Source organism: Atractosteus spatula, chromosome 26, assembly GCF_055471065.1.
Source record: "Atractosteus spatula isolate fAtrSpa1 chromosome 26, fAtrSpa1.hap1, whole genome shotgun sequence".
Lineage (NCBI taxonomy): Eukaryota > Metazoa > Chordata > Actinopteri > Semionotiformes > Lepisosteidae > Atractosteus > Atractosteus spatula.
The window spans coordinates 6,055,717-6,082,648 of NC_142731.1; the positions used below are offsets into that span (position 1 = coordinate 6,055,717).

Sequence of the window (26,932 nt, forward strand, 5' to 3'; positions counted from 1 at the left end):
AGTCGTCGGCGGAGCAGGTTGTCAGAAGAGCGAGCGAGATCGCTGGCAGGAGGCAGAGGCAGACGGGAGGCAGACGCTTGCAGGAAACAGAGAAGAGGGGTGGTGGAGGCAGAGCGAGCGAAGGGCAGAGAAGAGAGAGAGAAGGTGGGGGTGAGGAGGAAGAGGGACGTCTCGCCAGCAGGAGCGAGTGAGTGTCAGTGACAGACAGGCAGATCCTGGCTGCCGTCGTCCCTGTTGGATTCCTCCCAGCTTTCCTGACTTTCACCTCCTTCGGAATCCCCCCTCTCGGCCGGTCCCGGAGATTCCTCGCCCCCCCCCACCAGCAGCCTCGTGGTCAGACACCAGGACAGGATCGTCGGGAAGGACGGACGGAGGGAAAGATGGAGCCCATGCCCACAGCGGGCTCCGGGGAGCCCAAGGAGAGGAGGAAGATCCAGTTCTCAGTACCGGCACCTATGCCCAGCCAGCTGGACCCGAGGCAGGTGGAGATGGTGAGTGTGCAGCCCTCTGTCTTGCGAGAGTTTGCTATGGCTGTGTCACATACATTTCTGCTGGACTTTTGCAATGCTGTGCAGCAGGCTTTCCAGTGCTATACCACATCTGTTCCTCTGATTAAACGGCTTTAGCCACACTCTTTCTCCCTCTGACACACGCTGATTAAGCCACGATTCTCCTAGGCGAGCTGTCATAAGGGCTGTGCTGTGGTCATGTCGACAGAGAACTGGTAGGTCGGAGGTCAGTCTTAGAGCAACAGAAAGCCGAAGAATCAGCTCTCTGCGTATAGCAGGTCCTGTAGGTATACCAGCCTGTTCTTCTTGCTCTTTAGTTTTCTCTCAGTTTCCCACACGGTACAATGCAAGACAGCTGTACTGGAACGACACCTCACGCAGGTATCGCCAAAGAATTTGTTGGAAAATTTTCCTTGTCGTTTTTTTCATGTGTGGAAAACACGTTGGATGTCTCTCTCTGTCTTTCCAAGACCTGCTGGGTTTTTGTTGGAAAGAAACTGACCGTAAAAGCTCCCTCTTCCTCTCTCTTTCTCTCTCTGGGAGACCAAGAGACTTTTCCCTTTCGTCTTAAAGGGACGTACTATATCTGAAGTGGGGACTTCTAAAAGTCTCTCCAGCTTGTTCCCTGTGCTGGTCCCAGTGCTCAGGACCCACGGCCCAGCACTCCCACAGAGGCAGCTCTCCCGCAAGCAGCAGGCGAGCCCTGTCAGCTTGCTTCGATTCTAGACAGGCTGGGAAGGGAGAGGTCTCTGGAGGCTGCCGCCGTGATGCGCGGTACCTGTCAGCTTGTCTGCGATATCGCTTTCACCCGTCTCTCTCCAGGACAGGCTTTCTTCTACACAGCGTTGCGCTGGCGAAGTGAGATGCATAACAAAGAATCCAGCTGGGACACTCAAGGCATGAGACCAGACACCCTTTATAATCTGCCCCAGTTGATCCTTTTAGTACTGAGTCTTTCATATTTTGGATTAAGGTCTGACAAAAAAGAGCAAGTCGGACTTCGGATGCTGGGCCTTCATTCTGTATCAGTTTGGTTCCGAATCCTGTCATGCCTTTGCAGGGAGAGAGTTCAATAATTTTAAAAGAGGCACTGCTGACAGGTGTAATGTGACACGTGTTAAGAACTCCTAATTAATTAGAGAAGGGATTTCTGTCAGATGTCGGGTGCCAACACTTATCCTGGTGACTGTCAGCCTGTTTGTTTATTTAGAGGTAAAAGAGGGCAAGGAAAAACACAGCAGAGACTCAAATGTGCCACCGAAAATGAAAGCAAAATAAAGTAAAAAAAAAAAGAAAAGAAAATGCAAGTAGATGTTGGGTTGGCAGAACACTGCTCTCTCCATGCTGGCAGTGTTATTTCCCTGGAGCGCCAGCGTGAGATCGCTCTCCGGGCTGTGCAATGGACTGTGGGGTAGTGGGGGGGAGAGGGAGCCGGGGGGGCAGGCAGGGTGTTTAACTCGCTGCCTGGGGAGTGTCATCGCCTCGCCCCTCGCTGCCTGCAGGGAGTGATGCACGCAGGGCCAGCTGTGGCGGGATTATCCCATCAGGCCTTGACCCCTTGATCCCCGAGCAGCATGACAGCCCCTCCTCCGGGGCTCTGCTCTCGAACAGCGACATTTATCCCATCAGCCGCAGCAGCAATCCCCCCGCCCCACGGCCCTCTCTTTACCACACTCGTGGTCCTCCCTCCCTTCCTCAATTGGCCAGGGCTATGTTTCACTCAGTGCCCGGGGGTGCGTGGCTCGGGGCAAAGTTTGCAAGTGGCAGGAGAAGACGCGGGCTGCGCCGTGTTGACGGAGCGAGGATCGGTTTCAAAACCCTCTCTGATCTCTTAAGAAATGGAGCTTGCAAAACTGAGCTCAGAGGCAGACATGCACCGGGATTCCAGATGACAGCTCCAGCCCTGAGACACTTATTTATAGTTAATCCAGTAATAAATTGCCGTCACAGATGTACTGCTGAGTATACTGCCACGTTTAAAGTTTTTTTTCCTCACCAAGAGCGGTTACATGTCTGAACTCTATTTCAGGCTTTATCAGTCTTTTTATTGCGGCTCCCATCTCCATCTTTCATGCCTTCGTTCAGCGTCTGAGCCAAGGGAAAGGAGGGGCAGATAAGACGTGTTTGCCATTGCATCACTGCAGAGACAGGTCTGGTCTGCCTGTCTCAAACCAGAGAGTTGGGTTGGAGGATTAATGTGTCTCATGTTGGGGAGGAAGAGTTCATTTCTGCAGTTATCTTGCAGGGGGAGCAAAACTCACATTATTTATCTATTCACTGTGAGTCTAAAGATGGTGGGACACTGGATCTGAACTGGACTGTCCATGCCCAGTCCACCCCACCCCATCAGCAGCAGCCTTAACTTTCCTGACCAACTCCTGTCTCCCTGGAAGAGGGGGGGGGGGGTGGCGCTTTGTATGCAACATGGAAAGTAAACAACAGGTCTCTTTGTAAAATCTCTGGCTCGATTTCAGCTGCCGACACGCCAACCACAAGCTTGAAATGGGAGAAAGTGTCAAATTCGCCCCTGATTCAGACACTGGCTGTGAGGCTTCACTCATTTTTAATGAATCAGTTCTAATTTTACGCCTGTATTCATTTTAGATAATCTAATAATAGACGCGGCTAATTTTTCACCTGTGACACCTGCATCTGGGATCCTTGTGGATCCCTAGGGCCCCTGAGTCACAGAGCAGGTTAACATTAAAAAATGAATATTAAAAAAAAAACTAAATGGGGCATCACAGCTGAGGGCAGAATCTACTAATGAGAGCAAATCCTGATTAGAGGCTGATATACAAGGTCTAATAATATTAATAACATAGAATGGGCAGTATAGAGCAGGAATTAGGACTCTGGATTCCCAAGGAGAGGTTTGTGGGTCCAATCCCCACTGCACACACTACTGTTGTACCCTTGAGAATAGTGGGTCCCAGCATTCCTGGGGTTACCCCTACATCAGACCAGCACCCCATGCAGACAAGAGTCATGTAATCTCACGCTAACACTACTGAAGCGGATTTGGCATCTGGACTGATGGACCCAAGGCACAAGTACAATAAGACTCTTGCAGGATTTTTTCTGGTTGTCTCAAGGGGTCAAGTTTTAACAGCCCTCCCACAAGTCCCCTGCTTTTTAATCCTGCAGTATAATGAATTTGCTGTGCAGACATTAGGTACCATTAATCACGTAACATAAATTAGTCCCGATCTTTTATTTCTCACAACTCAGCAAATGACTATTGGTTACCAGTCATGGAATGAATTGTCAGGCAGTTATCTGAGAACACAGGGGGTGTCATGACCCCCTCGTTTCATTGCTAGGGGAGCCTAAGGAAATGGCCACGCAGCTGTGCCCATCCCAGCAAATCAGTTACTGCAGCCCAGGTGAGTCTGCTTCACACACCCACAACTCTGTGCGTAAAGACGTGCCTCCCGTGAAACAGTGACAGTAAGGCTGTGGTTTTAAAGGATGCTGTGCCTACAGTGTGTACTTTTACAATCCAACTGTCTGTGAACTGAGCAGACAGAAAATTCAGCTGAGACGCATAATTAGAGCACCAGGGAATAACTATCTGTACCTGGTAAGAATGCTAGCTATGCTTGACTTCACTTCATTTAAAAGTTATTTACAGGACCTCTATTACATAGCCGGTAAATGATTCTGCATCTTTTGACATTCTTCTGAGTTTTCAGAGCCCTTGCTTGCAGCGTCCCCTTGCTTCATGTGCATCAGCTGCTCTGCCCGCCTCAGCGCCCTGGTGCACTGAGCTCTCAGGGGTGTGCGTCCTGTCTGGCATTGCAGGGGCACAGAGAGAGTCACACGGCCCTATGCACACTGGGTCTGGGGGGGGGGGAGTGGCAGACAGTGACAGAGAGAACCAGACCTTGCTGGCCCCCCCCCCACAGACTACATTAGTGTCCTGACAGATAAGATCTCTGCTGCTGTTCTCGGCACAGCGTCTGGGACGAGTTCCTGCCATGAGAGACCAGCAATGACAAGTCCCCCCCCCAAGAGAGATTTAGGAGGTATTACAGGGCTCCAGCTGTTGAATTGCTTTGGCCTGATTTATTAATCTAATAACCATGATGTGATAACAATTATGACTGATTATAGCAGGGATGTCAGACCCACTGATATTTTATACTGATATTTTCCAGGTCTATTTATATTGACTCTATTTAAAATGCTGCTCTTGATTCGGTGGACAGTAGCTATAACATGGCTTCCAGTTTGGATAGAAGTGTTCATTCTTTTAAAGTGCATCAAACTATTAATCTGTTAAATTAAATAAGAGATTGACCATAAGCAACCATAAGCAAGCCTGTTGGGAAGACAGTTTCACATACTACATTAAAATGTTCTTAATGTATCAGGTCCTTCAGACCTGGGATTTGGAACAAGTTTACTACGCAGCTGAGTTCATCAGTCAGGTGCAGAGATCTCTCAGGTGTAATAATAATAATAATAATAATTGCTCACATTTATATAGCGCTTTTCTGTACACTGCACTCAAAGCGCTTTACAGGTAATGGGGACTCCCCTCCACCACCACCAGTGTGCAGCCCCACCTGGATGATGCACCAGCAGCCATAGTGCGCCAGTACACTCCCCACACACCAGCTCTCAGTGGGGAGGAGAGCAGAGTGATGAAGCCAGTGTGCATGGATGGGGGAAAGAGAATTTTGACATCTCTTTTTTTGTCTTACACACAGATTCACTCTGAGGAGAAAAAAAGTTTTTTATGAATTTCAGTGAAAACCAAACATCAGTTAAAGGCACACAAAATCAACACAAAATCAGATTTTAAAAGAGCAGAAATTTCCAATAGATGCTCCATCGTCATCTCCTACTGTCCTACTGGGTACTAGGATGGTTGTAGGTGTTTATTCTCACTTTCTGAAAAGGAGGACCAGGATTTACATTAGGAACAGCATTCATGGGAAACTGACCTTTCACAGAACAGAGTCTGCAATGTGTTTACAGACAAACTTGCAAACTGTCAAGCATATTATAAACCCGATTAGGGATCTGTATCACTTCAAGATCTGTCTACCATCCCTAGGTATTAGACTAATGCAAGAAGAAAGAAGATGTTACTTGAAAAGTTTAGCCCTGCAACTTTGGAGAGGATGTAGCAAACATGTAACACATTCTTTAAGTTAGATATCTGAAAGAGGAGGAGTTTATTTCATTATCTACTTTGCTGCCTTTATTTATGTTTTAGTTTCTTTATGACTTGTGAGTGATTCTTTGATGTGTTCTGATTAGATTGCTGTTTAACATCATGGGCAGTGTTCACAAAAATGATTATTTTGACACGATCAGTATTTCCTGTTCTTTTCTCAAAAAGGGGAAATAACTCTCAAGGTTTGAGATTCTAAGTGCACTGCAGAGACTGAGTTATTGGCCTTGTTATATATTTACGTCCTGGTAAATAATCAGAAACCTACTGATGAATTTGATCACACTGGCATACAGTACATAACAGTCTGAAATCTCACGTTTTCAAGGTGATCCCAATGAAGCTGATCAATAATTAGTAATCTGCTACTGGCTAATTTTATGATAACACCTGATAAGAAGGGAACATTATGGGTGTTCAGCAGCTGATCTATAAAGGTAATACTGAACTGCAATAGAGCAACATTAATCCAACCCATTATCATAAAGCTGCTTATTCCTGATCTGGGTCACAGCAAGAGCAACATTTAACATCACAAAACCACACATCTAAAGGCTGAAATGTTGTGATATTGTCTAATGCAGATTGTCATTAGACATTAGATATTGTCTAATGTCTAATGAAAGGAAATGTCACAGAGGGAAAATGACCCACTGAATCCGGATTACAGTAATTCTCATCGGACAGGGGTATGCATCTGTGCTAATATCAACTTCAAAAAATATGAAGAAAATATGAAGAATTAGTACTCCAAAAATGTCAATTCCCTGACTGATTACGTGCACTGAATATTGTTTGTTAAAAAAGTATCTCTGCAGCACAGATGAGCAGTGGTTAGCAGTGCTGACTCGCAGCACTGGGGCTCTGTGTTCAATTCCAGACTTCTGTCTGTGTGGAGTTCGTATGTTCTCCTCCAGGTGCTCTGGGTTCCTCCCACAGTCCAAACACAAGGCAGGTTAACTGGCTTCTGGGAAAACTGGCCTCTGGTTCCCCTGCGATCCTGAGTTGGAAGAAGCATTTAGAAAACGGATGGATGGACAAAACTGTCTCCCGCTGCCCATATCAACTTCTATCCTCTGGCTCGTACTCCACCCTTGATTCTAAAGAAATCTGCTGAGTTGACATTCTCAACACTCTTGAGGATTTTGAATTCTTGAATCTGTTGCTTGATTTTTTTGTTCTAGTTATTTTCACTGTTCAAGACTAAAAAGATTAATTTCTATAGACCTGTCAGATCAGGACATTCCTGTATGTCCGGGAATGTATCTGCTTGCTCTTTTCTGGATGGATTCCAGAGCAGCAACATCCCTTTTTAGAACACGGTGAAAAAAACTTGCACAATATTCTAAGTGAGGTCTTACTATTGTGAGACATTGTGACGGTTACATCTCTTCTGACTTCATCAAATGCTCATTCTTCCTAGCAAATAGTAGCTAAGATTTCTAGTGGATCGAAGTATGAATACTTATTTTTGTAACTCTACAGTAGTGTCCCATATGTTGATTAAATCAGGGAACTGCAGATTTGCAGATTTCTGAGAACATGTCCAGTATGTCCCCAGCACGATTACTTTTTTCAGCTTTCATATGCAAGGTTTACAACATTGTTGTAATCTACATTACATCTGCGTGATTTCTGTTGCCTTCTGTTAATCTTTTAGGTGCAAAGCACTCCTGTCCAATCCCCCATCCCCCTGGAATTGTTTGGGAGTTTAAAGGTCCTGCTTTTATTTCCAAACAGATAAATATCACCAACACCTGGCCGGTGTCTATTCCGAGCTCCGCCTGTGACCAAATAAGAGCAATGCAACACTGCAGGCAAACAACCCCAGGATTTTCCATCTCACCCCAGTGGAATGTGGTTGGAATGTAATATTTATTAGCATTTGTCTGGAAGAGGGATACCGATTGCAATATGAAGCTAATCAAAGTGAGGAAATTGGCAAACACAGCTTGTTAAATAAGAGAAACTAAAAAACTCAACAAAACCGCTCCTGTCTGACTAGCAGCGCTAGTGTCAACTTTGTTAGGACCAAGTAACAGACAACATAAATCACATCTGAAAAACTGCATTTCCTCCTTTTTTAATTTCTGTTGTGTGTAATCAGGTGGATCAAGTCTGAGAGATGGAGATCTCTCTGTCTGGTAAGAGCTGACTAGGTCTATGTTATCAGTAAAGGAAATGAAAGTGCTCTTCTGTAATAATGCACTTTGTGAAGAGGAAGCAGTTGATAAGTCTAGTGCTGCTTCTTAACAATGCAACGGATTAATCCATTTTAACAGCCGGGACCTGAGGCAGTGATGCATAAGCAAATGACTATTTTTTCTCTTGTAGTTGTCATTTTTTCAATTTGGACAAATTATTTCTTTCAGTTCTTTAAACTTCTTTAACTAGACGAGATATTTGCAAGAGTGTAATGCACTTACATTATACGAATGTAAAAACAAGCAAAACCAGGCAATGAAAAGCTTCTCTCTGTGTTTAAAATGGAAAAATGGAAAACAACGTAATTCAAAGGGAACCATTGTGAGGACACTGTAATAGGGGAAGGCACATCATGTCCGAAGGAGTGTGGTATACAGTAAGTGGTGGTAAATATAGCCTGGCCATCAACGCCTCACAGTTTCCTGATGGTTAAGTCTTTATTACTGGTGTATTTGGACAAATATCCCCTGCACAAACAGCGGGAGAAATTTCCACAGGGGAAGCCAATGACTGTAGCACCATACACTGTTGTGCCACTGGCCATTCACAGTGCGACAATGAAATACATCCCCCCATTCCACCTCACCTCCAAGGTCATTTCAGAATTGGCCAGGTGAGCTAATTCAAAGCACAAACGGGAACAGGCAACCAGAACCAAGGGGCTATGCGATGGGAAAGGACTGGCTTGAGCTCACCATATTATAAAGAGCACCTTCAAAATAGGTAAATGTCTTCCAACGGAGCCATCATACCAGTGCTAAAATTCCCATAATCCATTGTATGCGGTATGAAGGCATGACATGACAGGCAAAGACCCCCACCATGCCGCTGTGTGTGTGTCTGCTCTGCAGGCATTGTTTTGCAGTGGCAATACCACCCAAGCTGCCTACTCCAAAAAGACTGGAATAACAACACCCAGGAATGAAGTCTACTGCAAGGATTATGGAGTGTTTTAATCCAAATTTGGCCTAACCCCCTTGGCTGAGGGCTAACCTCTGGGCCCCTGGACTGCAGTGTGAGGAGCGACCAGGGGGCAGCTGCGGAGGCGAGACGCACGCGAGGGAGAGAAGGAGACCACGTGCAGTATTTATAGCGTCTAAGCGAGGAAATGATGTCAGGAGTGATTACGAATTACTGGTAGCTGCATCTGGTTGAACACAGCTGTTGTCATCCCCCCCCCTCCCCCCGAACTCTCGGTTTTTGGGCTGTGGCTTTTCAGCTGGGGACCGAGGTGTGACCACAGCGGTAGGAGAGCAGGCCTGTGCCAGCGCGCCCGCTGGCCCTGCGCCCAGCCACAGCCGGCACCATCGGCACCGACCTTGGGAACGTTCACAGGCATTCCAGACTAAGTAAATTAAGACAAGGGGGAATAAAACACAGGGCGAGGAACCAACACAATTCATAATAAAGAACTCAACCAGGAGTGTCCTGAACGTATTTTAAAGTGCATATCCCATCAGAAGCTAACGCCATTTAATTCTGCATGCAAATTTGTTGGTCCTGCATTTGAAACAAACGGTTAAGGAGGGGTGATTCTCTCCCTCTCTTTAGGATTTACCGGTTTAAGCAGCCTCTGGTGCCACGTTGCTGTGTACCAACTCAATGATAAGCTTCAGCAGGAGTTCGGCGCTAGCTACTAAACTAGATGGGCCGTGCTGGTAGAGCACACGGACCCTTCACTTCTCGCACACTGAGTGCTCTTGCTTTATCCACTTGCCTGCCTTTTCTAACATGGAAATCTGCTCCAAGAGCACACAGGTGCTGGAGCACCCATGTATGTAAAAAAGCTGTGTTTAGAGGAAGCGTTGCTTTCCCCGTGTTTGGTGTGAGGGAGCAGATGGGAAACGATGTTTTCTTGGGGCTGGTGGAGGTGCACAGTGCTGTGGAGTGGAGGGAGAGGCAGTCTCGACAGTGGGCAGAGCCACGTGTGTTGTGCAAACATGGATGTTTCCACTGGACTGTTCATACGAAATGTCAAGGTCTTGTGCTCTGTCGGCCAGGAAGGGAGGTTGATGCAAGAGGCAGTGCCTGAGCAGGTTGTGAGCAGCTGCTTCTCAGGAGAAAGAATATGTTTTCCTGTTGCTGGTGTACTTCCTGCCAATTGTATCTCTTATTTCGTAAGCACCACGAGATTCTGAGTCATTGTTACCTCTTAGATTACATGCCATGTTGAGAAACACTCTCTTAACCTCACTGCTGCTTTTACTGGGTGGCCGAACAGAAAGGAAGATTTAAAGAGTATTTACATTTTAAACTTTAAGATCCAGACTTCTCCCTTTTGACAGTGGCAATGCTGTTCAAAATGGAGTTCGCATCACAAGAACATTTCCACATCGGTTAATCTTTTAAAGCTGCACTGTAGCACACCAATATTTTAGCAAAAGTGAGATGGGTTAGGAAAACAGACTGGAAAACGGAGTAGTGTTCTACACATGTACTGTAGGTTAAAGGAACTGAGTCTCTTTAGTCTGCAACAGAAATTATTATGAGTGGACTGAATAAAAAGGTGAAATTAATATAGCAAGGACTAGACAGCACAAATGGAAACTACTGTATAAGGATATTTTAATTTACACAGCAAATTCCTTTTTTAACCTAGAGGGCACATTTTTGCGCTAAAAACCTCTGTTGTCTGGAAGAAGCTGCTTAACCATGTTGTTGAAGCTGATTCCCATCAAAGGTCCACCTCTTGTTTGTAACTTTCCTTATGTCCTCATAAGTAATGGTTTCTTAGGGCCAGATGGTTACAAAATCTCAGAACTTCACATCCCTCCCAGAGGTTGCAGTAATTGTCTTTCTTTTTCTCCTAGTTCCCACAGGACTTTTGCATGCTTTATATTTTCAGTCTGTGAAGAGCAAACGGTCCCCACCTCCCTCTTTAATCTGTAAAAGGGATTTAATTTACACTGAAAATCCTCGGCTATGGCAGTAATGACAAGAGCAGTTTCAGGGGAGCTCTACGCAGGGCAGGGATTAGAGAGCAGCAGGCAGGTTCCTGCAGTGAACAGCCCTCAGCAGCTCCCCTGTGTTCAACACTGCAGGCTCTGTTTACCATCCAGATACCCCCAAGAGCAGCAGGAGAGGACAGCCCTGCAAACAAAAATATTCTAGCATAACCTGCCCCCTTTCAGCTAACTCCAAGTATGCCACAACATGTTCTGCCAACTATCGAGTAAAAAAAACAAACATTTCAGTTCCCGGCTGTGCAGCAGCGCTCAGTTTTGCTGGGCTGCTTTCTGGGAAGTTTTCAGAAAGCAGGGAAGCATCTTCAGCAGGGAAGCATCTGTCAGCAGCCATATCACCCTGCAACCCACAACTAGCAACCCACTGAAGCTCAGCAGGTGTGAGCCTGGTCAGTACCTGGATGGGAGACCTCCCACTTACACCGTACTGTAAAAAGGTGCCGTCCTTCGGATTAGATGTAAAACCGAGGTCCTGACTCCCAGGGCATTTTTCCAAAAGAGTAGGAGTGTTACCCCGACGTCCTGCCCAAATGTCCCCCTGGCCTTTACCAATCATGGCCTCCTAATAATCCCCATCTCTGAACTGGCTTCATCACTCTGCTCTCCTCCCCACTGAGAGCTGGTGTGTGGGGAGTGTACTGGCGCACTATGGCTGCCGTCGCATCATCCAGGTGGGGCTGCACACTGGTGGTGGTGGAGGAGGGGATCCCCATTACCTGTAAAGCGCTTTGAGTGGAGTGTCCAGAAAAGTGTAAGCAATTATTATTATTATTATTATCTTGACAGTGCAGCTGTAGGCTGTAGGCAGTATAGCAGGGAGACTCCCTGTGAATAGTGGGGCTCTGAGACTGGGCTTATGGACAGGGAGAGGGACCCCAGAACCCCAGCGCTCTCACTGGAGATTCAGCCTCTGCTGGCCCGAGTACACAACCCCCAGCCGCACAGAAGGGAGACACCACACACATCCGGCGCTGACTGGCAAGGGATCTGACAGGGCTGTCAAAGCAGCGCTCCCATCAGAGAGTGGCTGGCAGCAGCTCTGCATAGAGACAGGTAGCTGAGTAATCAGCCCAGTGGGATGAGGAGGTGGCGGTGGTGGTGCTAACCTTTGTGAGGTGAGCAGCTGCAAGCCTGGGCCTAGCAGGGATTCTCCGGGCCGTAATTGATGGCACAGCACATTAGCGCTGCTCTTCTGTGCTCTGCTCCACTTTGCAAATGTCTCATCAACCTAACTGCCAATTACCTGCCCGGGGGGAGCCTGTCTCTGGTATTTACTGCCGCTGCCCAGGGGCACGCTCATCTCTGTGGGATAATTGGCACCCCCCCTCCCTGGCTGACATCTCTAGATGGACGGACCAGGCTGCAGCAGTGCAAGTGGCTGCTTTTTCAGTTCGCACCTTCCCAGGTGATCATCTCCTGCACCCTTATGCCTGCGGCACTGCTACATCAAATAGGATAGATCAGGGGGCTTTGGGCACATGGCTTAAAACGACCTGGCTCTGCTCTAAACATTTTGTTGTTGTGCAATAGCCCGTGTCAGGTATTATTAACAGCCAATCCCTGATCCACAGTGCACCTGTCTGTAAGAGAGCTGACGGTCAGGTGTGGCCACCTGAGAAGCCCTGTACTGCCCCTGAGCCTCACACAGGTGGGCAGAGGGCATGTGATGGGATGTGTATGGGAGCTGTTCCTGTTTAAGTCTAATGTTGGCACAAACTGTAGATTCACAATTCTTTTTTAAAATGGCACAAAAGCTCCATGAAAGAACTTTACTGGGCAGTCAGAATTATCCTTGTTTTGAAGCAGTGCATCTCATCTGCTAAGAGATTTTATTATCCGTCAGCTTGGATGCAGGGAGGGAACTGACACAGTTGTACCAGACTCTCCCTTTCTCATAGTTTTTGGTTCTGGGTTCGATCCTAGTCTCTTGTGTGAGGTGTGCATGCTCTCCCAGTGTTTTCTCTGGGTACTCTGGTTTCTTCCCATTTGCCATCTTGAGAAACTGGAGTTTAGAGACAACTGTCCCCCAATAACATATTGAGTGAACATGTTTATGTGTCCTGTGATACACTGGCATCCTGTCCAGGCTCTATCCTGCCTTGTGCCCACTGTCTGCAAGAAAAGGCTTCAGATCACCATGACCCTGTATGGACTCAGAAATTATTAAAAATGGAAGGACTGATTTTCTTCAGCATTTATGCCGCTGAGTAAATGTTCTGCAAACAGCTCAGCAATTGCTAAGGTCTGTAGCCACACAGAGAGAAAAAATAGAATCACAAAATATCCTTACACAAGACAGATCTGCTTTTTTCCTGAGGGCAAGCTGAAGACAGTCACAGAAGGCTATCCAATAAAATAATAACCATGCACTTAATTATATACTGTATAGTCATTTTAAAAACAGTCATCTCAAAGCACTTCAAACAGCATGTTTGTTAACAAGGGTTATTGTTCTCACTCCAATTACCAAAGGCTAATTCATGGATACTGAGGTCTGTCCCCAGTAAAGTCCCCACACTGGTAATCAGCAACTCTTAACTGCAAATCAACAGATCAACTGAAAGCCTCCGTTAAGCAATGCAAAATATCAACACCGTGAGACAGTGATGATTTACAGAGCTTGTATTCCTAAAAGACTGGGACAGAGAACAGATATCACTGTGTGTGTATAAGGAGATTAAAGGGAGGTCCAGTTAATGGCCAACTGATAGAGATATAGTTACAAGTGGTTCATTGTGTGTTGTATTTTGTAATAGGTTGGGAAATTCTGCTAATGAAGTCATGCCCGTAAAGCACCTTTGAACTAAAGTGAATTAAAATGAATTGAATTAGAATTGGAATCAGAGAGGAGCGCACAGCCAGTGAGACTGGGACACAGTCACCCTGCACGGGAGAGAAAAGGCCAGGAGACGAAGGTGTCTCGCTCTGTGTGCGTCTGAGGCAGAGTCCCAGGAAGACTGCCAGAGGCAGAACATTCTCAGATGAGACCCTAGAGCGATTACAGTCCAGCCTCTACATTTCTTTGCTTGGCATTCCACTGTGAAGCCAAAAGAGAAGGGCACTTGAGGGACTCAGCCTGCAAAGGTTAATTCTCCTGGTTGGGCCTAAGCTGTACTACTCTTGCCTTGTGACCAGGATTTCCCAAGCCAAGGTGCATAACCAGTCAAGTGGGCTAGAGTGACCAGGCTTATGGCTCCTGGTGGCTAGATCAGTCGTGGTTTCAAGCCACAAGATATTCCTCAAATACTCAACAGCGCCCCCTGTGCCTTTTTGCACACACCTCATAGGGAGTGCTGTACGGCTCGCAGATTGAAAAAAGGCCAAAGGTCCTGACAACATTTACAAGAGAATCATTGCCGTTTATCAATAGGTGATTCTATATTGAGTATATATGTGTGTGGTGGGATTATAAAAATAAAATAACTGCTGACTGTGACGTTGAAACACAAACTTGGGTAAAGTGACATTGTATTAGGCGTGGCATGAGGAATTCCAATGTGCACTGGAAAAGGAGATGTCTGTGCCTGAAAGTTCCCTTCCATTTCTGGTCTGTAGATGTTATGACTTGAGTGTTTCAAGTTAGGGAAGATGATGAGAAAAGGTATAATGAGAGCCTAGGATGGGTTTCTGTAAGCCAGCATGAGACCTTCTGGTCTCTGAGACTGAAAGCCAGCCCCGTGGCTTCTAAGGAACTGAAAGTGAAGCCTGGACTCAAAGGAAGAAGATACAGAGCCAGAATCGGCCTCCACTTTAATGCTAATGTGCATTCATTATCTGAGGCTTGTGAGCAGAAGGCTGGTAACAGCTCTCCCCTGAGCCCATGAATCTAGTTTAAGACGTTCCCGTGATTTTAATAGGGTATGTGATTAAGGGGAATCTCCAGAGATGCACGTCCCTTCGACAGCCCAGGTCCTAGCTCCTGAGAGCAGACCCACATCTTCACTGCCCTCCATCAGGCTGAGGGAAGTTTCAGAGAAGGAGCACAGGCCACTGAGGGACAGCCATGTGCAGTGACAATGACCACACACTGGGTCAGACTGATCCCAGACAGCAGGACAGCTTGGCCATATCTTGAAACAACGTGGCGGCACTTCAGGATTCAGAACAGGAACGAAGACCCAGCATAACAGGAACACATAATCAAGTTTCCAATGGCGGCGAACTCAACTGCATAAGAGCATTAGGATAAAGTCCTCTAGCCATACAAAATACAATTTTTCTAAATGTGGCATCCTGTGAAAGGAGGATAAATAACAAATTGTTTAACCCAGAAGCTCTTATAAATGCCCAACAGAGCACAAGGAATGTTAATGACGTCAGTACCATGAATGCAGCTTTGACTTCTTTTTTCTGTGTCCATTGTGCACAGAGCTCCCAGGCATCTCAATATGTAGCCATGTCAGGCTCTCCCTAGATGGGATGGGGACCTTAACACCCCTGCAGAAGGAAGAATCGGAAAGCCTGGCTAACTGAGTGATTTTCTTTGCCTCTCTATGGATTATGCAATCAGTGGTTTTAATTCATGGACATCAGCTCTGCTCCTTAAATTTCAGGGGTCTGTTTCATAAAAGCACAGTATAAGCTGTCCTCCAGTGCCCTTGACTTCAGTGGGACTTTTCATTATCATTGTGCCCCAGAATGGAGTCTCCCCTGGATCTCTGTTAGCATCGGGAGACTCCAGAATGGAGTGAGGGGAAAGGGCACTACGCACAGGGACACAGGCTGGGAGATTCAATTAACTCCTTTTCCTCCAGTGAGCTCAGGGAATGATTAATGCCCTGGTCAAGTTACGGATGCAAGGTCACTGCTGGCTAACCTGCTTCCCTACATGCTAACATGCATGCACACGGATTCACAAAGAGGGTTTCGAATCCTCTGAAATCCATTCCTTTCATCAGCGTTCGTCATTAAGAAACTCCTCAAGGACGTATTTAATAGAAGTAGTTGTTTTGTGGAAAGCGCACTTTTGAAAGTTTGGTGTGAACTGCTTTCCGTTGCATCTTGTTGAAAATGAATCTGTTCTTTGCAAGAACTTCTGTAACTGGCTCCTTCAGCAACCGGAACTGACTCCAGCATGCAGGCAGAGGGTCCCGGAGGGCCCAATCCTGGATAACACTGATACAATAAACTCTAAAGGCCACATTAAATCGCTCCTTTCCAAATAATAATAATTCCTTACACTTATATAGTGCTTTTCTGGACACTCCACTCAAAGTGCTTTTACAGGTAATGGGGATCCCCTCGACCACCACCAGTGTGCAGCCCCACCTGGGGAGGAGAACGGATTGGTGAAGCAAAATCATATTCGATAGCTAATTGAATTTCTAAAGGCTGGAAACACTAGGAAGTCATAGATAATTGCCTGCATTTACTCTGTTTTGGTTTCCGAGAGATGAGCTCATGCCTTGTCTAACCTCTACACTGTATTCAGTTTTTCACCATGTGCCACTGTGCCTTACAACAATCTTCTTCACTTTCAAGTGGCGTAGTACAATACAAGGCTTACAGTCCTGGCTTCACGCAGCTTGTTTAGCACTAATCCTCCATGCAAATTTAGATAAAATGGTCACATACATATTAGTTTGTACTTATATTGTACTAATATCCATTTGCATAAATGGATATTAAACCAGCAGTCCATACAGTACATTCATAAAGTATTGTAAATAGAACAAGGTAACTGTAGGGTTAATTCAAGTATGGTTCAGGCTATAATCAGGTCAATGACTTTGTTATTAAAAAGCAATTAATCTACAATGTAAGGTGACAAAGTAATGTCACTCTATTACTGCTTTAACAATATATTCCAATGCCGAATCATTTAAAAATGGCCTAATCTAAAGTGCTCATACATTTCAGGACTAATCAGAATCTGTGAAACCAAACTTTAGAGGAACTGTTCTAAAGACTTTCCAAACTGGGCTGATATAGGGTTCCCACATTTTCGGGGTCATTTCACCCTCAAAGGGAGAGAGATGTGAAACCCTGGTCTCACTCAGCATGCTGCAGACTCGGTAAATGGACCAGGACACCAGCTCCATGTGACCCCCTGCTCCACAAAAGCTTCGTCTCTTTTACTTTTAGGAGCCTTGAGAATGATGTTTTCTTTTTAGGGAACGGAAGATGATAGCAATGCAGATTTAAGGTGTTACTCAGCACCTCCCCCTCCCTCCGGTGTCTCAGGACCTTGTCAAGGGTAGAGAGAGGAAAGGGGAGACTGCTGAGAATGGAGAGAGAGGCAGGCAGGCCCTCCTGGCATGATGTCAGGAGAGAGACGTCCGCCCTGAGATCTAACACGAGTTTCACAGAAAATGAAAGAAGAGTAGAAGAGAAAAGAGAGCAATGGGGAGAGCTCAAGTGCCGTGGTGGCGTAGGCCCACACTGATTAACACACGGCACTGATATCTGCCGTGCCTCCCTCCCAGCGTCATCGGCCCCCTCCCTCTCTGTCCTGCTGGTGTGACCCCCCCTTCCCCACGGTGTGGACAGAAAGGGCAGCTGGAAGGAGAGAGGGAGGGAGATGCACAGTCCGGGAAGTCAAGCAGACGGGGGCGGCGCTGCAGTGTATGTCTGTCAGCAGTGCGTGTCTGGAGCCGAGCTGGGATCATGGCTTGGACAGATCAGGTTGACACTGGCAGCCCTTTCAGACACACCCGCTCAGTCTCTCCTTGCCAGCCTGCCAGTGGGCCCCTGTGTTTATGTCATAAAAGTGGGAAAACAGCCCAGCGCCTGTGTTAATGCTAAAGAACCATCAGGCTGAGGACATGAGCAGACTGAAGACCTTACATGGTCAGTGTTATTAATCACTGGGAGCTTGCAGACAGCCTGATGAACTGGAAGACAGTAATGTAGGAAAATGAGCATTGTTCCAGTGCTCCATGAGTCTATGAGCAAGGCATTATATCTGCAGCCTAAGCCACTCTGGTACACCCCCATCACACACACACACCAACCTCATTTCTGCACCTCTTGTATGGAGGACTGCTGTCTGTAGCAGTTCCTTGCTGGAGCAAATTGAACTGAGCTAAGCAGAAACTGCCAATGGAGGACTGCTAACAGCACACGGAGTATGAGACGAAACAAGCAGGAAATATGATACTGGGAAAAAAGGATCTTAACTCTGCTTAGGCTTTGACGGAGAGGCTGGGCCTGACTGGCAGCAGCGCTGGTGTGGGCAGGTTAGCCCAGTTAGTCCCCCTGCTGCAGACAAGACTGCTGCCACTACTCCATTCTATTGGACAAGTTCATTCCAACCAGTACTATGCATGTGTAATTGATCCTTAATTATCTAATTGACCTTTAATTTGTTAGCATACCCTTAATGTCTTAATTAGGCACTTAGAGTTAAAATAACTAATTGTTTGGAGCTTATGTTTGCAATGGAATGGAATAGGAATAGCAGAGGTTCATCTGGTCCCTGCAAACACATTGCCCCCGTCTCCATGAAACTGGTGTATGACATGAGAGATGTCCAGAAAATGACAGTCTCTGCTGAGACTCAATCTGGCACTGCCAGCTCCTTTAATTGTATATTCTGCCAATATGCCGCATTCCGCAAAGTCTTGCTGAGATGTTTTAAGAAAATAAAACCAGAGAGACAACAAGTAACAGCTCAAAATCAAATAGTGGTATCCTTGGTGAGAGATTAAAAAATCAACAAATATATTTAATAAAGTGTAACAAAATCTCAGTGCAAAGCAGTGTTTCGTTTTTAAAAAGAGCTACAGTTCCCATGCCTCATTTGTCATTGGGAATTTTTTGGTCAAAATAAAAATGACAAGTGAAATGTAGTTTCTTTCTACAGAAATATGGACTGAAAAAAGTGAACTGGGACTCGAGGCTGACCTGTGTGTCATTCTGATTTCTTTGTCCGTAGATCCGTCGCAGAAGGCCAACCCCGGCCACCCTCTTCAGAGTTTCAGACAATCCGTCCCCAGAGGAAGAACATATCTCTCATCAGGTGAGACAGTCACCCTCTGCTGGTCTGGAGGGTGATTGCAGTGTACTCTCCATCATCATTTGTCCTCAAGCTGGCTCTCTTGCTCCTTTAAATATTCAGAAATCAAGAGGCAAAGTCAGTGATCTGATTTTGAAAATTCAAAGTTACTTATTATAATATGATGACACTTGTCATTTCTGATGTGCTGCATGTGGACCAGTCCACTTCCATGAAATTCTCTGCATTATTGTTGAAGATGATACTTTCATATTACTTCTACTATGATCAATAATGCTCCTAATTTATTTACTTATATATTTAAACACAGAGGTTCCCTGAGCAGATTTACAATGGGATCTTGTCCAAAAGGACAATGTGATTTACACAGGCATTAATGCCGACCCCAGTTAAATTGTACATGTTAATTTCTCTAATTAACAGCTGTCTGAGCATACGCAAAGAGAATGGCTTGCCTGTGGGCTCAGAATGTGATTTCCCTTTCTCATTGATGTCATTTTGATCAATGGCGAAGAAGTCAAATTTGGAAATACTGGAAACGGTTTCTGAAGTTAGCACGGGTTTAACTGATGTAACGAGGTACAGTAGAGGAGATGAAACAGCTGGGAATTACAGCTTAATAGAAGGCACATCCATCAAACACGCAGGCCATGAACGGACAGCTGTGAGCAATGCCCCCCGCAAAACTTAATTCCTTCCATCAAGATGCAGATTACGCACAGAGGTTTAATGTGGGAAACACTGCTCATAGTCTTCTTCTCACAACCGAAGAAGGCGGCACAGCAGAAACGTTGTGTCTCTTTCCTGCTCTTTTCAGCAGGGAATGAACCTTCACTTGTTCCTTTGCAGCCTACGCACGCTGATGCATCTCCCTGCTTGAACGTCTCTCTCTTTGCAGTGGGTCGTAGGAGAGAATGGAATCCTGAAACCCAAGCGCTCCAACCCCTGCGTGTACCACCCCCCTTCGCTGAGAGGTAGGCCAGTGGGAGATAAACCACATGTGCGTGCCTATGTGGCAGAAGATGGTGCAGGGGGACATGGTGTCCAGCCTTTCCTCTCACTCAGGAGGAACTCCGGTGTCTCATCCGGTTTTCCAGCACCATGCCCCACTGGGCCTTCCCCCTTCCCCGTGCTTTAGGATGGCACCTGTAAATCCTACATCCACTTCACATCATCACCTGCTAGCACTGGCCTTCAGTGGTCTCTGGCTCAGCCTGCTTTCACTGGGTACAATTCCAGTGTCACAGGAAATCTGCATGACTTTTGCTGTGCTCAGGCTATTATTACTCTGCTCCATGATGCTATCAGTGTGTTTCAATACACTCTGTTCTCCCTGTTCTCAACGTGAAGCATTAAGCAAAGGCTTGCTGAGATGTTTTAAGAAAGTAAAACCAAAGCAGCAGTTCTTTGCTAAAGAGAGTTTTTCAGCTCTCGGTCTCTCTGTGCTGTGTGCTGTCTCAGGCTGTCTCAGGCAGGGCAGTGTGCACAGTGTGTACATTGGGGATTAGGGTCGAGTGACAGCTGTGTAGTGACTGTGAGGCTGGCCTGGATCAGCCCTGGATTACCGCACCACCCACCAGCACTCTGCACACAGCTGGGGCTGCAGCAAACACACTGACACGCACTTTCATTTCTGATGGAGAAAGAAGAGAAGCTTCGACCCAGTGCTGCAAACACACATTCACAGGAGTAACCACGGTGCTGCACTTCCACTGACTGCAGCAGTGAGCCAGGTTCTGGACCTGCTGGGACCGTGCACCCAACAAGTCAATCCTGGCAGAAGGGTTGGTCCTTTAAATGTAAAGGAAGGAATGAAATTGTACACACATCTCTTTTTCATTAACAAAGCCAGGAACAGTAAAGTTTTATTGTGCTGATCCCCTGCACAAACTATTACTATTAAACTGCATTTTTGTTCACCGTAGTTAAATTAAGACATTGACGGACAAAAGGTGATTGTGATTTTAGTGCTAAAATACCTTAGTTCTTTAATACTCCCTACTGTAATAGCTCAGTGCTGTAATGCCTCAGTAGAACAATACCCCAGTGAAGTAACACCTAGGTACAGTAACATGCCCATACAGGAATACCCCAGCACACTGATTACACTCAAACCCCAGCTTTCAGCCCCAGTGCCGCAGTGCTGTGGTGGTGAGAGGGCAAGGTGACCTGAGGAGACAGAGTGCGTGTCTGAGGGACACAAACTGGATTGTAACTCTGAGTGAGTCAGCGCTGCTGAGAGAAGGGGAGAGAGAAAACAGGTCGTAACGACGAAGAGGGAGAGAGCAGGCAGAGAGGAGGCAGAGGAAAGGAGTGAGAGGGCAGAGAGGGAGGCAGTTGGAAGAGCAGGGAATAAACGAGAGAGATTGAGATGGGAATCTCTCGTACTGCCTCAGCTTTTAAAAAATCTGTGTCCATGCTGCTTTGCTCACTCGTGTCCATATGCATAATGTTTGCATTTTATCAAGAGGACTCTGCTGCAAGAGAAAGGCACACAGAGAGAGAAGATGTCACTGTATGTGTGAATATCAGCCTTCCTGTCTATGTGTGTAATGCAGAACTGGAAAGGGACATAGGGACAATTGTTTGTCCATCTGTCTGTGTGAGCCTGTCTCCTCACCTCCTCAGTATATGGGATGGTCTGTCTCTAATCAAGTCCTTCTGTCTGTCCATTTAGTCACCTGCTTCACTTCTGTCTGCACTTGTCTTCATCTCTGGTTTGCAGCACTAACGTGGATTTGAAGAAGCATGTTTGTGGGGGACTCTTGAGTGTCTTAACCAGTAAAGACACTCACTCAGGGTGGAGAGCAGGCTTTAGAACCCAGGTGTCATGGGTTCAAAAACTCTAGACAGCTTCCCCAAGTGGTAGCATTCAGCCAGTTGTGCTGGGAAGGGTAGCAATAAACAGCCAGGATGCTCAAAGCTCTCTTGCAAAGAGCAACTCCCATTACTTGGCAGCCACCTTGCAGTCCTGCAGTGATGTCAATGAGAGACGCGCCCACTCTCCTGTCAGGATCTCAGCATGGCAAATAGGGATGGGGCTCTGCAAGGGAGCGTGTCATGAGGAGCACGCTGTCTCATTCTTTCTTGGGTGGTTGACAATTATACCTTTGGTGGGTATGCACAGTACATGCAGTAATAAACAGATGCTTTATTGCATGGTTCACATTTTTTTAAACTGTTTTCTTGGCTTCAAACTGCAAATGACATGTCTAAGAAACATATATATCCTTTTTTTCTAAAAAAAAATATTTTTGTAAAACGTATGGCTCTGGACCTATTGGTTGAAAGGAGGGTGCATGTTTAACTACAGCATGCCTTTAGCTGTGCTGCAAACTTTCGATGAGAACAATGAACACAGCCTGCGAGTCTCTGTCTGCCTGTACCCTTATTTAAGCAGCTGCTAGTTGTTACAGCGACGCCTCGCTGTCAGAACACGAGGTTTCGTTCCCTTTAACAACTACAGCGGAAGCAGAGCGCAGTGCTGGTCATACTGTGGAAAAGTGGTAATCCTATCCCTCTGTCCCTGTGTTATCCCTCTGTCCCTGTGTTATCCCTGTGTCCCTGTGTTATCCCTCTGCCTCCCTGTATGTCTGTGTCTGTGTGTACAGCGGTGCAGCGGATGGCTCAGGCTCACATGCAGGCGTTGGGCGCGTCCCCCCCGCTGGAGGACCCCCCCGAGGGGGTGGAGAGTGAGGACGGCCCCCCTGAGGCAGAGATGTGTGAGGAGAGTCCCTGCACCCCCGCAGAGAGCCCGGAGGGTGAGAAGGGCGCCCAAGGGACCCGACACTCCAGGGATGCAAGGCGATGGGTGGACACCCTGAAACGACGCACGTGCTCTTGATCGGGCCACTTATTCAAGGCCCAGGAGTCTCCGCAAACATCAGAGCCCGAACCGCAATTGCAATCCCGTACTTAAACCAAACCACAGCCCTAATCCTACCCCAAATCCTAAATCGATATCAATGGCACATTTGCGTGCTCGTGCTGACAGAGCTGTGGGTGTCTGGAAGCTCCTGTGGAGTTTTTAAGTGGTCAGATTAGCAAGCTGGCAAAGACACGCCGTACACACACCACTGTGGGACTTCCACATGGGGACTCCTCCATTACCAGTTCCCCGAGATTTGACGTTAGGAGAAACTGCAGCTGAGAAACCGTTCTGCAGCAGCTCTGGTGTCCGGAGTGTCTGGCAGCTGGAGTTAGTGTCTCACGCTGCACACTGTTTTACGAAGACTGGGTTTCCCAGCGTGTGCTTCAGCGACCGAGTTTGACCTCGTCATCCAAGACGTGTTCTTTCAAACATAAAGAGAAACCAGCTAATCTAAAGATGTTGTCAAGCAAGTATTCATGCTGATTCTACAAAATTATGTTTTCATTCAACTAAATAAAAAGAACTTTTGAACAATTTTGAACGAGGATAGGTCTCGAAAAACACTCTTGGGAATCCATGCTTCTTTTTAATCACACTTAATGATGCTCTCACTGCACCTTTGACCACAAAATGACAGGTTTACATGTGCTTGTGGAGGGCATGTACCTGGTTATCTAAAGAGCAGGTCTCTTAACCCACATGCCTGCAGTAGCCACGGGACAGACACACCCATTGTCTGAAATGTGCAAGTTCTATGTAACTGTGATTGCATTGCTATATGGCGTACAATTGGTGAGCTTTCGGTCTCAGTTTGATGTGTTTAATCAAATGATGCAAATGCATGCAGGTAGAAAAGGCATCACGAATCCTTATGCATTATAAATCCTTCCCCCTACACACCCTGTCATAAAAAATGCTCGTGAAAACTTGCTAAAATGTTCAATTGACAGACAGGGCTTCACTTTACAAACCCAGGAGCCCGCAGTTCATTTGACTGCAGGACACACTAACGAGGCTCTGATGTCACTTCTTGTCTCCCCAGAAACAAAATCTGATCTGGAGAGCGGAGCCCTCGATGAGCAACAGGACCCACTCCTGACAGGGTCAGAGGTCAACGCAGGGGAAGAGGCCATCCCCCAGACCCCGGAACCTCTTGGCAAACCAAGTGCAGAGAGAGAAGGAGAGGAGAGTGAAGAGAGAGCGAGAGGGGAGTGACAGAGACACAGATAGGAGGGGGAAAGGGGGAGGAATCAGAGAGACAGGAAGAACTGAGAAAGAGGATGCTGGGAGATTGGAGCAGACTGAACAGAGAGACTAAGGGAGGTGGGAGGGAATGTGGGTGTGAGAGACAGAATTGCCCTGTGGATAGGAAGTGACTTCCCTTACAGTGAGCAGTTTGTGGAGGTGGCCTAGTCTGCTCCTGTCTGTCTGCTTGTCAGCCACTACACACGGATTGACGTTTCACCTTTGGTGACCCCTCGCAATGTGCCGAAAATAAGCTGGTGCACAGGGGCAGGGAGGCATGTTCATCCAAACAGGTGTTCCCATTATAGAGATGCCCACAAACAGACCTGCTATTCAAACCATGGCTTTCTGTAAAACAGCAAAATGGTACAATGGGTCCTAACTATTAAGAAGGCTTTTTATATATAAGCAGATGGACAGATATATCCCTGCTCTATGAAAATGAGAGGTATGTTTGCAACACATCACCAATACCAAAATGGTGCAGCTGCACGTCAAGGAAGGCTGACACACCATAGGTACAGGAATGGTAGGGACAGCGCCACTCAATTTGGAGGTGCTCATTTTCATATGGCAGGACTTTCTGCATATTTTCTGTATAACACAACATGCCCACACCTCCAGCAACTTTGTGCTGGCTCACGTGTGTGCAGAATCCCACACAGCCAGCTCACAGTGAACACAGAACCAAGCCCGTGGTCACGCAAACAGCTGCCAGCACTGCGGATGGAGGTAACGTTGGCTGAGCTGCACCGTGATGCTGGAGACTGTGCAGCGAGCACCGGAGCGATGTTGGACTGTGTTTCTCTCTTGTTCAGCACTGAGCGCCAGTCAGTCAGGCATGCTACAGCACTGGGAAGACAACACACAGCCCACAGCAAGTCTGTCCTGCTCTGCTTCACACTCCAGCCACAAACATAGACAGATCGCATTCATACCATTCCCTTTTCTGTCACGTCCCTGCTGGCATTGACACCGTGAGTCTGGTCTCCGTGTGCCCAGATGTCTGGTTCCCTCAAGACGCTGCAGCTCCCTGTAGTTTCGCAAACACAGGGCCTGGAGGAGGGAAACTACAGCTTAGTGAGACAATTCCATATTCATATATCATTTACTAGCACACTAAGATCACACCAATTCTGTCTTTCCCAAATGAGAAAAACTAAAGTCAGTTTAAACAGATCTCGTTAAATAAATTTCTTTCAGAATTCCCATTAAAATGGGATCTTGTGTGGCAGGACTTTTCAACTCCACGCCCTTACAGTCCACTTTATTGCCTCCTGATAATCCTATGCTTAGTACCTATGGAATGAGTGGGAAGCGGCTGACTTGGTGATAGTTCAGACATTAGGTTGTTCCCCTCCTTTGCAAAAATCGTTTTGCAAGGAAGAGAATGCTTTATGCATGTGGCCCGCAGCCCTGTGTTCATGAGGCTCAGACCTGTGCACCACATCGACATGCCTCCCCCTTGTGCATTTCCTGTGCAAACGGTTTTGGAGAAGTCTCTTCACTGCAGCAGTTGCTGCCTGGAGCAGAGAGCTGATTCGGGAAGAGGAAAGTTGCACTTGGGCATCTGCTCAGAACAAATCTGTGAGGTTCCGAAGCGAGGCAGCTGGCAAGCTATCAGGGCCCAGCAGAAAAGGGCACAAACTGCTCCTTTAAAGGTGAATGACTGTGGTTGCCCACAGGACAAGACCTTTTTTGAGCATTTCCATTTTTACTATCATTGTTGTTATTATTCGAATTGTTGTACTATTGTTTCTGTAACTACTTCTCTTTTTTAACCATTATTACTGTCATTATTATAGTAGTAAGTATGGCTGTCATGGCTGATGTAATCCTCCTTTAGGGCTGAAATTAGGGTCTGGTTGGGTGTAGAACTGTGGACACTTGTTCATCTGGGCACTACAGCACAGCCCTCTAATGGTGTAAATGGAGTTTTAGAAATCTTCCTCAAGCTACAGTTTTCTAAAATAACACAGTGAAGTAACAAAGGTATCAGTAGCAGAACGTTTGCAACCTCCTTCCACTGTCCTGTTGAGTGCTCTCAGCAGAACTCACTTCCACTGTCCAGCAGTGTGATCTACAGCAGAGTTCACCTCCACTGTCCAGCAGTGTGATCTACAGCAGAGCTCACCTCCACTGTCCAGCACTGTGATCTACAGCAGAGCTCACCTCCACTGTCCAGCAGTGTGATCTACAGCAGAGCTCAACTCCACTGTCCAGCAGTGTGATCTACAGCAGAGCTCACCTCCACTGTCCAGCAGTGTGATCTACAGCAGAGCTCACCTCCACTGTCCAGCAGTGTGATCTAGAGCAGAGTTTCACCTCCACTGTCCAGCTGTGTGATCTACAGCAGAGCTCACCTCCACTGTCCAGCAGTGTGATCCGTTGCTGTTTCACTCCACAGATTAATTAAATTTATCAAATCAATATATAACAAATTTGCATTGCTTTAATTTGGCATCCCTGTTTGAACACCTATTATACTGACTTAATTTTGTTCTGCTTGGGTGTAGGTTAATATTGAATTGTGTCGACAATGTGTTCATGATTTATTTATTTTAAAAAAACATTGAAATATTTTAGCAGATATGTTGTACATAATGTAATTATATCAGAAGTATACTTTCATGCAGAAGGATTTAAATTTTATCAACCAGTTCAGTTCGAGGTCAACCAACCCGTTTTTAAGGTGAGAGAGTCCTCATTCAATACAGGTGTTGTATTTAGCACTGCGTTCAGCCTCTGAAAAGGCCAGGCTCAGGAAAATCCACGCATTTATTTAAATCACTAATACTTCAAAACCTGGGGAAGACAGATTTGTACAGAAAAGTGCAGTTTGATAACAGATAGATGGTCCGTTGATGACGGGTGTTGGTCTGATCTCATTAATTGCGCTGTAATCTCGTTTTTTTTCTTTCTTAACTTGTACAGCTGTAGAAATGAAAGGAAGTATAAATGAATAATAATAAAATGATGAAGAATTGTTGTTATTCT

At 46.4% G+C, this 26,932-nt stretch overlaps 1 protein-coding gene across 1 annotated transcript; it reads left to right on the forward strand.

Annotated features, from left to right (window-relative positions):
- ppp1r1b (protein phosphatase 1, regulatory (inhibitor) subunit 1B) lies at positions 1–26,932 on the forward strand. The gene is made up of 5 exons (XM_088906076.1): positions 1–491; positions 18,739–18,822; positions 19,718–19,793; positions 22,431–22,580; positions 23,733–26,932. The coding sequence occupies exons 1-5, from the start codon at positions 381–383 to the stop codon at positions 23,903–23,905; spliced, it is 594 nt and encodes a 197-aa protein (XP_088762202.1). The 5' UTR covers positions 1–380; the 3' UTR covers positions 23,906–26,932.